Below are 14,196 nucleotides of genomic sequence, written 5' to 3'. Positions count from 1 at the left end.
AATCATCATAACTCCTCTCCCATACTTCTTTTGCAATTGGTCAGGGGTCTGGTGGGATTGTGGGGTGGGGCAGCTCACCTTCCTGTCTGTCTGTCTGTTCTGATAGTGTCCCCCCACACACACACTGCTCTCTCACCTGTCCGTCTGTACCGATGGTCCCTCCACAGTCTGACAGTAGCTCAGACATGTCATAGTAACTAGTGAACTCCCATAGACAGGCCTCTAGGTTGAGGTTCTTGTAGAAGCGCAGTACACTGGATCCCCTCAGGAGGGCGCTGTACTGGTAGGGAGAGGTCTCCCCAATCACTTCAGGGTTCTTGATGGCTTCGGTGATGAAGCCATGGCGGGTCTTGACCTCGGTGTAGTCCAGCAGGTTAGAACAGCGGTGGTTCCCCACACGAGTCCCATCAGGACTCAACGTCAGCTCAAAGTTAGACATAGGACGGGTGGAGACCACGGGGAGCATGCCTGGAAAGGAGAGGAGAGAGGAGAGGGGAGACAAGGGGTTAGGAGAGAGAAATAGAGAGTAAGAGAGAAAGAAAGACAGAGCGACATAGAGAGAGAAAGAGAGTGTGAAAAATAGAGAGCAAGAGAAATAGAGAACGAGAGAGAAGCTAGAAGTCTCTGTGTTCCTCACCGTCTATGTGTGGCATGGTGACAGTGATTTTGATGAGGTTGGGGTGGTCTGGGTCCTCTGCACCGGTGTAGCGTAGCTTGGCAGAGAAGGGCTCAGCACCCACTGTACCCACCACACGAGGCTGGCACATACCATCCTCTATACTGATGGAGACTATGGAGCTGCTGAGTTCCAGGCCCTCATCTCCGTTAGAGTTCACAGCCCGGGCTGCACACTGCACCCTAGAACCAGCCTGGAGGGAGGGACACACATCTCACATCAATACAGTCAACTGGATCATTCACTTAGCAGTGGTGGGCATCTCACATCAGTACAGTCAACTCAATCACATCAATACAGTCAACTCAATCACATCAATACAGTCAACTCAATCACATCAATACAGTCAATTCAATCCCATCATGAACTCAATGATTTACTTTATGTATTTTCAGAGGTTCAACTCTTTGACTGAGTCAGTCCAAATTCACACTCAGTTCACTGATAATGTGTTCTCTACCTGGAAATAGACAGAGTCCAATGTGATGATCTTGGAGGAGGAGAAGAAGGTATTAAAGTCCACCTCTCTCATGGAGCTAGTGACCCCGTCCAGGCTGGTTGGAGCACTGACCAGCCATCGGTAGCGTGTCAGCGTGTCATTGATGTGCTCGCTGATGCAGATGGAGCCAGTCTTGTCGTAGTCAGGGTACTTAGGGTTACAAGCCTGAGAGAGGGAGGGAGGGGTGAGAGAGGGAGGAGAGAGGAGACAGTGTTTGGGAATGAGGCTAAATATACTGTAATGTAGTCCAAGGGTTAATTAGCATTGTTCATCAACATCACTCATCTGTGCTTCAATATCAAATGAAATCCTAATTGAATCGTAATTGACATATTTACGATTCCAAAGAAACTACTTAGTTTTTTAGGCAAATTAAGAGCAGACAGTGAATACAATGATGCCTTGGTCTATGTCTTAAATGGCTTCCCTATGCGACTCTGGTCAAAAGTAGTGCACTAAACAGAGAATAGGGTGCCATTTGGGACAAACACCTGGACTGGGAGGTTAAAAGCTCCTGATAAACCATTCTCCGTACCGTGACACAGACAACGGGGTAGCCTCCCACCGGGTGTGTGTGTCTGGCTCTGGAGGTGTCATCATACTGCAGTAGGGAGAACACCTGTGGGACGGAGGGGAAGGTGACGTCCGCCATGCTGTTGGTCTCCTCTATGTAGATAATGGCCTTACTCATCTGTGGACGGACAGAAAATAACAGATCAAACATAAAAGTGTTGTTAAAGGTAGTGATGCACGACGTAAACTACACGACTAACGCAACAACTAAACTTCTCTCTTGTTCTTGTCGCGCAGCTATCACGTTGAAGGTAAGTGAAGCACATGCGCAAATACTATGAGTGAGTGCATCGTGCTTATCTGCGGTATTCTCGGTTCATCCTGCTACTTGTGTCAATGTCATATTGCTGAGTCTACAGTATGTGATATTATTGTTCCAGTCCTCACCTGCGTCTCAGCCACCATGTTCTCATCAGGTTTCAGGTGGACAGTGAAGGCTTCTCTCATCTCTCTGACTCCATCATACAATATCTCCACCTCAATGAAGTGCTCTGTGTCACCCTCCTTGAACTCAATGTCTGGGGTAAACAACAACAACAACAACAACAACACGGCTCTAGGTTAATAATAAATAATATGCCATTTAGCAGACGCTTTTATCCAAAGTGACTTACAGTCATGTGCGCATACATTTTTACGTATGGGTGGTCCCGGGGATCGAACCCACTAGGTTAGACAGGAAACATCTATACACTGCAGATACTGACTGAGTTACCAGTCAGGATCTTTTCCTAATCAGATCACATTGTCAAGAAAAACTCATGGCCTTATTGATGTGAGAGGTTGTGAGATGTTGATGTGTGAGATGTTGTAATATTTCTCACCTTCAGACACAGGATGGTAGTCCTCTCCGGAGGTGGCTGATCCGTCCTTGGTGTGGACGCGGACCACAGAGACCTTGGAGGTGTCTCCTACCCTCAGCACTGGGATCTTCACCAGGGACACCTGGCCTACCCCGCTAGGCTCACTCACACTGAACTTAGTCTCCCCAAACTTGATGATGGCCTCTGGGGATAACATGGATGGGAGTCACAGAGTCAGACATGGAGCAGTGTGAAATGTAATATTAACTAAACAAGGTTACAGACTAACAGAGTAGAATGAGTTGAAGACACACACCCAAAACAAGTTAAGAAGCAGATTATGAATTTTAGAAAATAAAGAAAGTAATGCAATATGTATCTGGGACTATTATAGAGTGTGCTACTTATTTTATTGTCTACAGATGAAATTATTACATCTATGAGTCAGTCAGTCTTACTGTCTGAGTCATCCTTGATCTTGACCAGAGTCTCGTTCTGTTTCCCGATGGACGCTCCGAATGGAGACTCACTGCAGGGCGACCCCAATACCAGCCTCAGCTCCTCCTCATCCTCATGCTCCGTGTCATCAACAAGGGACAGAACACATGGCTTCTCCACCTCCCCTGGAGAGAGGGGAGGGATAGAGAGATGGAGATGGGAGGAGGAAGAGAGAGAGAGAGATTGAGATCGAGAGAGATTAGCGAAAAGGAGTAACCAGTTGTTGAAAAATATTTTACAAATATTCCAAACGATTCCAAAATGCGCAGAGAAACTATACCCTTTTGGCCTACGAGGTGTTCCTTGTGACAGTCTTCTACAGTCTTTTACAGAATTGCTTTCAGTGTTACCTGGTAGGAAGGTGATGATGGAAGCGTCTGTGTTGGGTCGTTCGTTGAAGTCCATCATGACCTGAGCGGTGCCCTGTCTGGTGTAACAGCGGACCGTTGACTTGTAACTGATGTCTCCACTACGATACACCACGACTGAGATCTGACCTGAGTTCTCATGCCCCATGTACATGGCATCACGGAACTGCACCTTGGGCACTGTTAGAGGACAATCACATAAAGAAATCATCTACATTAAATAAAGTGCATCGAGAAACAGTGTTGATCATAACCATGACATAATTCTCATAACTGTCTACATCTGATCTTATAGTGCACTATAAACCCTTTATAAAGGCTTTATGAATGCATTTATAAGGACACTTACAGTAACGTGATACTGTAAGCTTTAAGTGGCAGCATTGGTCAATCATCTTTATTGGTGTTAATGTGTTTCGGAGATGCCCTGTTTTGTCAGACCAAGGTATGATTGGTTTCTAAACTCCTGAATGAAATGCCAGTGCTAGTTTTAATCTATATTAGATTTCATTGATAATTAGACACATTCTAACAAATCAGATAGGTTCACTCACAGTCAGATACGTTGTGACTAGGACTGTGTCCCAAATGGCACCCTATTCCTCATATAGTGCACTAATTTTGACCAGAGCCGATGGGCCCTGGTCAAAAGTAGTGCACTATATAGGGAATAGGGTGGCATTTGGAACGCAGAAAATATCTGCACGATTCACTCACGGTCGGAGACGGAGTCGTTGATGAGGATGGTGGCCTTCCCCGGTTCTCCCAGGATGCCGTTCATGGGCATGCGGAGGACCAGCTCGAATGTCTCGGTCCCCTCCAGCACTGGCTGACCCAGGTCATCCAGGATGGTCACCCTGAACGTCTGCTGGCTGACCCCCGGGGCAAAGTCCAGGTTCCTGCTGATACCCATGTAGTCCACACCGGCTAGAGGAGCGAGAGAAGAGAGAGGGATGAGGGGAGAGGGATGAGGGGATTAAAGTATTTGATGTTATTTTAACACCAGGGGCTGTAAGTGTCTCAGAGTAGGAGTGCTGATTTCAGATCAGGTCCTCCCTGTCTTTAAATTATCTTATTCATTATGATCTATAAGGCAGAACTGATCCTAGATCAGCACTCCTACTCTGAGACACTTGATACATATGGGCTTAGATCTCCTATGACTCTATAATTCACACGAGTAACATCAGTAGCGGTGAGTTAGATGAATGGAAATACCACAACATGTTGATCAAATGTTGCTTCCTCTCAACAGTACATAGCAGTGCGGGAGCACTAGGAATCTGTGTCAGGATTAAGGCTGCAGTAGTGTGAGACATTTGATATCTCCCTAGGCCACCTGGAGGGTGTAAACATGTTCTTCATCCACTCAGAGCTGTGAAGAGGCAGGGTGTTGATGGCATGGCCTTTACCCACCTGACTGCTTCCTGTACCTCTGACCTAGTGTGCGTCCCAAATGGCACCCTATTCCCTATATATACACCTTTGGACCCGGATCAAAAGTAGTGACCTATATAGAGAACAGGGTGCCATTCAGGACCAACCCTAGCTATGGACGTCTGACCCACAGACCCAGCTATGTGTTTCTGAACCAGCTTTGTGTGTCCCTCCACTTGGGACTGTATTATAAAGCTACAGTATGTGTGTCTGCTTGGGAATGCATTACCACTGAGTCTCAACAGATTAGATGGGATAGAAACAATATTTTGCTGCAGGCAGGAGAAGAGAAAATTAAGGAGTGAGAGGGAGTGAGAGAGAGAGAGAGGGGAGGGAGATAGAAAGGGAGGAGGAGGGAGGGAGGAGGGGAGGAGGAGAGAGAGGAGTGAGGGGGAAGGAGGAGTGAGTGAGAGAGAGAGAGAGATGAGTGCTTGGGGGCAGGCGATATGAAGAAGGCTGCAGGCAGGGAGAAGGTTTTAGTTCCAGGAGCTATATAAATACTCTCTATCCAGACTTAAACACTAGAGTGTGTGAGGGATTCAGTCTACATTCCTCTGTCTTCACTCAATCCAGCTTTATCACCAACACTGCTTCCAACCCTGTTCCTCCCAACCCTGTCCCTCCCAACCCTGTCCCTCTCAACCCTGTCCCTCCCAACCCTGTCCCTCCCAACCCTGTCCCTCCCAACCCTGTCCCTCTCAACCCTGTCCCTCCCAACCCTGTCCCTCTCAACCCTGTCCCTCCCAACCCTGTCCCTCCCAAACCTGTCCCTCCCAACCCTGTCCCTCTCAACCCTGTCCCTCTCAACCCTGTCCCTCCCAACCCTGTCCCTCTCAACCCTGTCCCTCCCAACCCTGTCCCTCCCAACCCTGTCCCTCCCAACCCTGTCCCTCTCAACCCTGTCTCTCCCAACCCTGTCCCTCTCAACCCTGTCCCTCTCAACCCTGTCCCTCCCAACCCTGTCCCTCCCAACCCTGTCCCTCCCAACCCTGTCCCTCCCAACCCTGTTCCTCCCAACCCTGTCCCTCCCAACCCTGTCCCTCTCAACCCTGTCCCTCCCAACCCTGTCCCTCCCAACCCTGTCCCTCCCAACCCTGTTCCTCCCAACCCTGTCCCTCCCAACCCTGTCCCTCCCAACCCTGTCCCTCCCAACCCTGTTCCTCCCAACCCTGTCCCTCCCAACCCTGTCCCTCCCAACCCTGTTCCTCCCAACCCTGTCCCTCCCAACCCTGTCCCTCCCAACCCTGTCCCTCTCAACCCTGTCCCTCTCAACCCTGTTCCTCCCAATCCTGTCCCTCCCAACCCTGTCCCTCCCAACCCTGTCCCTCTCAACCATGTCCCTCCCAACCCTGTCTCTCCCAACCCTGTAGGCCTACCCTCCTCTGTACTTTTCAACAGTCACCAGACTGGGGTTCAATACCAAATGGCACCCTATCCGCTATGGGTCCTGGTCAATAGCAGTGCACTACAAAAGGAATAGGGTACCATTTAGGATGCAACTGGGGCTGAGCAGAGCCCTTCCCCTCTCGACCAATGGTCATATAACATCCCAACAAATCCAGCCTGCATTGCTCTGGGCGTTCTTTCTGCTTCCACAACACTAGAGTGACAGACAGACAGACTAACCCTGAGGTGGACTAAAGCCTATTGTTCCACCTGGTTAACCTTTTCCTAAGCTCTATATGACTCTTTAAATACAGCGGTAAAGCCAGTGTGCTGTAACACAAATACATGTTATTGTAGTACAGTCCCATGTGTGAGAGCAGTGTGTTGTACTGTAGGGACATGGACTGGGACACCTACTTTCTGCAGACAGTGTGCTGTCATAGACATACAGTGTGCTGTATTGTGTTCCGTTGTATAGTATTGTGTTGTATTGTATTGTGTTGTATTGCGTTGTATAGTATTGTGTTGTATTGTATTGTGTTGTATTGCGTTGTATAGTATTGTGTTGTATAGTATTGTGTTGTGTTGCGTTGTATAGTATTGTGTTGTGTTGCGTTGTATTGTATTGTGTTGTATTGTATTGTGTTGTATTGTATCTACCTTCAGCAGAGACAGGGTCTGTTTTCCTGGAGCGTACAGTGACCGTGGCTGTTTTAGAGAGGTCAGTGCCTGTTCTCCACACCTTGACCTCCACATAACCATCACTCTCATCCACATGGTAGTCTGTGTCTCCGAAGTAGAATACTGGAGCTGTGGAGGAGAGGAGAGGAAACACAGGAAGATGTTATACATAACGTTCTTGTTTCAGTTAGTTTCACAGCTGGATACTGTCTGATGTAACTATTGAGTTGAATTTGTAATAACCCACATTTCAACTACAATTACTTCTGATGACAGAGCTAAATGACTGCACATTGAGCCACTAGCTGGCACTCAACTCAACACTAGTCATTTCCACCACTTAAAGCACCTGAATTACAGTATGGTATATTTGAGGGGATGTTATTCTGTAACATGTACAGAATATAAATGTAAAGACTAGAAGCCTGAAGGCATCGCTCTGTTTCCGTGTCTGGTTGAAAGGACCCGGTGCAGTGTAGTCGACTGTGGTAGAGGAGTGTGGTTGTGTTTGTGTGTGTGCATACGTAGAGGAGTTGGAGGAGTCCAGGCCTGCCTGTCTACAATTAGTACTTTCCTGAGCCCAGATTCCTCTACAGTCAATCTCCCCGACACTGTTCTGTTCCTCTGACTCCCTCTGACACCCTCTCTCTCTCTCTCTCTCTCTCTCTCTCACTTTCTCTCGTTCTTCTTCTTGCTCTCTCTCTCTTTATTCCTCTTTCCCTCTCTGTACTTTGCGTGCTTTGAACTGGGCTGTCTCTTGGGAAGTTGCTGTCAACTAACATCACAGCTGACTCAAACAACCAGAAACACAGGGAGGGTGTTGATTGAGTGTAACGGCCCTCACAGTAAGAGTAGGACCCTGGGCTCATTTACTGTACGTTCTGGGAAAATAAACAACTTTGAGGTAAAACTGGAGTGGCAGTTGTTGGCTCTGAATTATATGATTAAGCGCTTTACTTGTTTTTTTGTGTGTGAAAATGGATCAAACCAACCCTTCTCTCCAGACTACTGAACAGCAGAAGCCTGGTCCTACACAGGGAACAGGATGCCATTTCAGACATAGCCATGGTGAACACATGAATGAATTGAATGGTGGTGATATCGCCAAGGGCATATACCCTGTTTCCATGACGATGATGATCACACCTCTAGGCTGGTCTGGTAGTTAGCTGTGTTTCTCATCTCAAAGTGACACAGATAAATGGGAAGATATGAGAGGAGGAGAGGAGGAGAGCAGAGAGAAGGAGGAGAAGAAGCTAATAATGGCTGAAAAATACCTCTGTATAGAACTAATCTGTCCATCTGATAAAACAGTACTGTAGCAGTACTGCAGCAACTAAGGCAAATACTAATTTTATCTGATGCATTGACTTAATCTAAATAAACACTGAAAGAGGAAATTATACATGAAGAGCTTTTCAAAGCATGTGAAATAAGAGCAATTACTGTGACTTTATACTGTGTAAAGCAAAACGCCTGATATCTACGTTTATCAGACAGGCTGATATCTACGTTTATCAGACAGGCTGATATCTATCTTTATCAGACAGGCTGATATCTATCTTTATCAGACAGGCTGATATCTGTGTTTATCAGACAGGCTGATATCTATGTTTATCAGACAGGCTGATATCTGTGTTTATCAGACAGGCTGATATCTATGTTTATCAGACAGGCTGATATCTATGTTTATCAGACAGGCTGATATCTATGTTTATCGGACAGGCTGATATCTATGTTTATCAGACAGGCTGATATCTACGTTTATCAGACAGGCTGATATCTATGTTTATCAGACAGGCTGATATCTATGTTTATCAGACAGGCTGATATCTGTGTTTATCAGACAGGTGTAAAGAGATGTAAATGATATCTATTCTAACACCTTATTTACTTATCTGGACTCAAAGAATACCATAACACTTTTCAACAATTTAAAAAGGATTGGATATCATAATCTCACAGTATTAGCAAGTCAGACTAGCTGCAGAGGGAAAAATGTTGCTTTAGACAAAGCATGAGGATTTGTGGTTGAAGGCATTGTTGTCAGGTATGAAAGTGCCTTGAATTGGTAATATGCTTTCAGGGTGCACACACAGGACAAATATACCGTTCCTCCTTTATCTAGGTCGGGAACAAACCTAGACAAAGAGTGTGTGTCGAGAGCAAACAAAGAAAAAGGATGTGTCACAAATGGCACCCTATCCCTTATTTGGTGCACTACTTTTGACGGGCTCTGGTCAGAAGTGCACCATGTAGGGAATAGGGTTCCATTTGGGATGTGAAAAAGTGTGTGTGTGTGTGTCGAGATCAAACCTAGACAAAGGGTGTGTGGTGTCAGGGTTTATGTAGCTGCCAGTGTCTTTCCCTACAAATCAAACTTTAGACTGTCTCAGCTCGTTCTCCACACTACTGCGGTAATCAGATCCGTGTGTGTGTGTGTGTGTGTGCAGAGTCCAAGACCTGCAGCTGTAGTAATCAGGTAAGGTTGGTTTGTACAGCAGACAAACACCATCTTCAAAGAGGCACGGCCCTTTAGGTGTAAGATAAACCCCTGGCTCCTGGGCTGAGGGAGGACTCAGCTAGACCCAGCACCACCACACCGCAGGGCTTACCTTGCTCCGACCCAGACCCAGGCACACCTCTCTCTGGGTAGAGTTACCTGAGGTCAAGGCAGGTGGAGGTTTAGCTAGGTAGCATCCTAAATGGGCCACAAACAGGGCTCAATCTGTGGCCAAAGACTCCAGTGGTAGAAGGTTGTTGCAGCCATATTTCTCACCCGGGACAAAGAGGACTAAGTAAGTAATCCAAAATGACACAGATTTGGGTGAATAGGGTGTCATTTTGACAGTGAGGTGCCATTTATAATCTTGGGAAAACAAACCATTGTTTATTAGGAAGTAGAATAATTTCCTTGAATTTTACAGAGTGAACTTCGTAGTGTAAAGTAACCGCTGAACATGAGATTAGAAGACAAAGGACATGTTACAGTGAAGCATCTCAAATCAAGTCACATTTTATTTGTCACATGCGCCGAATACAACAGGTGTAGACCTTACCGTGAAATGCTTACTTACAAGCCCTTAACCAACAATGCAGTTTTAAGAAAAATACGAGTTAAGAAAATAGTGACAAAAAAAATAATAAAAAAATTACAATAAAATAACAATAGCAAGGCTATATACAGGGGGTACCGGTACCAAGTCAATGTGTGAGGGGTACAGGTTAGTCGAGGTAATTGAGGTAATATGTAAATGTAGGTAGGGGTAAAAGTGACTATGCATAGATAATAAACAACGAGTAGCAGCAGCATAAAAAAAAAGATCTGTCTTAATAACTGTATGTGTGTGTGATGACAAGTGAGACACACACACATACACACACTATAGCTGGGACGATAAACCAAAAATGATCAACATCGACCACACCGATCACTTATCGCAGGCATTTTGCTGATTTCATTCATTATGATAAGTAGCCTATACTAGAGAAATGTGACGTTTGAAACTAAATAAGTTTGCTAATATGGGTGATTGTTAATGGGACAATTGATGCCTACAACCCTGGCGTTGCAAACGCCATGCTCTACCAACTGAGCTACATCCCTGCCGGCCATTCCCTCCCCTACCCTGGACGATGCTGGGCCAATTGTGCGCCGCCCCATGGGTCTCCCGGTCGCGGCCGGCTACGACAGAGCCTGGATTAGAACCAGGATCTCTAGTGGCACAGCTAGCACTTGAAAAAAACTGTGGTGCATATTTATGTTATTAATGTTAATCATTATCACATAAATTCAGGCAATTTATCGCAATATGGATTTTTGTCCATATCGCCCAGCTATAACACATACATGCACACGCACACACACACAAAGACACACACACACACACACAACCCTCCATCCTTAAGGGGACTGTTGTACTCCTCCAACTACAGAAGCTGCTTGATCAGTCTTGAACGACAGCGCTGAATGCCTTATCTAACGGAGGCAGCAGGGTTACTGTTACTCTGCCTACTGTATAACACTAATCACAGTTCTCTAATAAAGAACATACTGTAGCAGCAGCTGCATATCAAACATAAAGTCATCTAAAGTTATACTGGATTATTCAATGACCTACTATAACTACACTGAACAAAAATATTAACGCAACATGCAACAATTTCAACGAGTTACAGTTCATATAAGGAAATCCGTCAATTGAAATACATTCATTAGGCCCTAATCTATGGATTTCACGACTCGGAATACAGATATGCATCTGTTGGTCACAGATACCTTTAAAAAAAAAGGTAGGGGCATGGATCAGAAAACCAGTCAGTATCTGGTGTGACCACCATTTGCCTCATGCAGCGTGACACATCTTCTTTGCGCAGGCTGTTGATTGTGGCCTTTGGAATGTTGTCCCACTCCTCTTCAATGGCTGTGTGAAGTTGCTGGATGTTGGTGGGGAACTGGAACACGCTGTCGTACACATCAATCCAGAGCATCCCAAACATGCTCAATGGGTGACATGTCTGGTGAATATGCAGGCCATAGAAGAACTGGGACATTTTCAGCTTCCAGGAATTGTGTACAGATCCTTGCGACATGGGACCGTGCATTATCATGCTGAAACATGAGTTGATGGCGGCGGATGAATGGCACGTTAATAGGCCTCAGGATCTCGTCACGGCATCTCTGTGCCTTCAAATTTCCATCAATAAAATGCAATTGTGTTCGTTGTCCATATCTTATGCCTGCCCATACCATAATCCCAATGCCACCATTGGGCACTCTGTTCACAACGTTGACATCAGAAAACCGCTCACCCACACGATGCCATACAGGCTGTCTACCATTTGCATGGTACAGTTGAAACCGGGATTCATCCGTGAAGAGCACACTTCTCCAGCATACCATTGGCCGTCGAAGGTGAGCATTTTCCCACTGAAGTCGGTTATGACGCCGAACTGCAGTCAGGTCAAGACCCTGTTGAGGATGACTAGCACGCAGATGAGCTTCCCTGAGACGGTTTCTGACAGTTTGTGCAGAAATCCTTCAGTTGTGCAAACTCCCAGTTTCATCAGCTGTCCGGGCGGCTGGTCTCAGACGATCCCGCAGGTGAAGAAGCCGGATGTGGAGGTCCTGGGCTGGCGTGGTTACACGTGGTTGTGAGGCCGGTTGGACGTACTGCCAAATTCTCTAGAATGACGTTTGAAGCGGCTTATGGTAGCGAAATGAACATTAAATTCTCTGGCAACAGCTCTGGTGGACATTCCTGCAGTCAGCATGCCAATTGTACACTCCCTCAAAACTTTGGCATTGTGTTGTGTGATTTTAGAGTGGCCTTTTATTGTCACCCAGCACAAGGTGCACCTGTGTAATGATCATGCTGTTTAATCAGCTTCTTGATATGCCACACCTGTCAGGTGGATCGATTATCTTGGCAAAGGGGAAATGCTCACTAACAGGGATGTAAACAAATGTGTGCACTACATTTGAGAGAAATAAGCTTTTGTGCATATGGATCATTTCTGGGATCTTTTATTTCAGCTCATGAAACATGGGACCAACACTTTGCATGTTGCATTTATATTTTTGTTCAGTATATACAGTGCCTTCGGAAAGTATTCAGATCCATTTACTTTTTCCACATTTTGTTTCATTACAGCCTTATTCTAAAATGGATTTAAAAATCTACACACAATACCCCATAATGACAAAGTGAAAACAGGTTTTTAGAAATTTTAGAAAATTTATTACAAATAAAAAACAGAAATACCTTATTTGCATAAGTATTCAGACCCTTTGCTATGAGACTTGTAGAAACATCTCAAGGATGATCAATGGAAACATGATGCACCTGAGCTCAATTTCAACTTGATTGAATCCACCTGTGGTAAATTCAATTGATTGGACATGATTTGGAAAGTTGACAGTGCATGTCACAGCAAAAACCAAGCCATGAGGTCGAAGGAATTGTCTGTAGAGCTCTGAGACAGGATTGTGTCGAGGCACAGATCGGGGGAAGGGTACCAAAAACATTCTGCAGCATTGAAGGTCCCCAAGAACACAGTGGCCTCCATTATTCTTAAATGGAAGAAGTTTGGAACCACCAAGACTCTTCCTAGAGCTGGCCGCCCGGCTAAACTGAGCAATCGGGGGAGAAGGGCCTTGGTCAGGTCACACTGATAGAGCTTTAGAGTTCCTCTGTGGAGATGGGAGAACCTTCCAGAAGGACAACCATCTCTGCAGCACTCCACCAATCAGGCATTTATGGTAGAGTGGCCAGACGGAAGCCACTCCTTAGTAAAAGCCACATGACAGCCTGCTTGGAGTTTGCCAAAAGACACCTAAAGACTCTCAGACCATGAGAAACAAGATTCTCTGGTCTGATGAAACCAAGATTGAACTCTTTGGCCTGAATGCCGAGTGTCACGTCTGGAGGAAACCTGGCACCATCCATTGTGTGCAGATTGATGAGGGAAAAAAACAATTTAATCAATTTTAGATTAAGGGTGTAACGTAACAAAATGTGGAAAAAGTCAAGGGCTCTGAATACTTTCTGAAGGCACTGTATAGCTATGTTATACTTTAAAGTAGTGAGATGTGTAGGCCCACTCTGTGAATGCGTCCCAAATGGCACCCTATTCCCTACTGTATATAGTGCACTACTTTTGACCAGAGACATATGGGCTGTAATAGGGAATCTTTCTGCCACGTTGGCAGACTGGCAGGCGGCGGTGATCTCATTGAAATAGTAGCGGATGTTCTTAGTCAGACCCACAATAGAGGATTCAGAAACATCATTCACACACACACACACACACACACACATGAATGTACAGACACACACACAGCTCTTCTACATGCACAGATAGCTATCCAGGGCGTTACCACGTCCACATCCATGTATTTACAGTACACAGTATGCCTGCCAGCCTGCCTGCCTTCCGTAAGTATGACAGGACTTGTCCTTTCACGCACAGGTAATTGCTGTTTGATAGAGACTCAATCGCCCGTGTATGCCACGCACCTGGACACAATGGGGGGAAGGAGAGGGGTGTGGTATGGAGTGGGACAGTAAAACATGAGAATGCTTGTAGAGCAGAATTACAGCCTTGTATTTATGCAGTGGTGTCACTGGTCTGTAAATCTCCGGAATGCTCTACAGTCTGTAAGGTATGATTATGGTTCTGGTGAGAGTGGGACATGGGGCGGGTCTGGTCTGGGTCCTGGATGAGGATGAGAGGAGAAGAGAGTAGTGGGCTGACCCTAAACCCTGTTATTAC

General features: G+C 45.9%; 1 protein-coding gene across 1 annotated transcript in view; it reads right to left on the bottom strand.

Annotated features, from left to right (window-relative positions):
• LOC121568160 (FRAS1-related extracellular matrix protein 2-like) overlaps nucleotides 1–14,196 on the bottom strand; it is a 108,213-nt gene that overhangs the window by 21,829 nt on the left and 72,188 nt on the right. The window contains exons 9-18 of the mRNA XM_045220365.1: nucleotides 6,901–7,050; nucleotides 4,135–4,344; nucleotides 3,400–3,597; nucleotides 3,010–3,174; nucleotides 2,573–2,755; nucleotides 2,136–2,266; nucleotides 1,711–1,866; nucleotides 1,137–1,340; nucleotides 638–869; nucleotides 137–468 (exon numbers count right to left, since the gene is read on the bottom strand). Coding sequence (XP_045076300.1) covers nucleotides 137–468; nucleotides 638–869; nucleotides 1,137–1,340; nucleotides 1,711–1,866; nucleotides 2,136–2,266; nucleotides 2,573–2,755; nucleotides 3,010–3,174; nucleotides 3,400–3,597; nucleotides 4,135–4,344; nucleotides 6,901–7,050 — 1,961 coding nt within the window. The remainder of the gene's footprint in view (nucleotides 1–136; nucleotides 469–637; nucleotides 870–1,136; nucleotides 1,341–1,710; nucleotides 1,867–2,135; nucleotides 2,267–2,572; nucleotides 2,756–3,009; nucleotides 3,175–3,399; nucleotides 3,598–4,134; nucleotides 4,345–6,900; nucleotides 7,051–14,196) is intronic.

Source organism: Coregonus clupeaformis, chromosome 6 (genome assembly GCF_020615455.1).
Source record: "Coregonus clupeaformis isolate EN_2021a chromosome 6, ASM2061545v1, whole genome shotgun sequence".
NCBI lineage: Eukaryota > Metazoa > Chordata > Actinopteri > Salmoniformes > Salmonidae > Coregonus > Coregonus clupeaformis.
The sequence above is the reverse complement of the archived record's forward strand: the minus strand, read 5'-3'. Positions and strand labels throughout refer to the sequence as shown.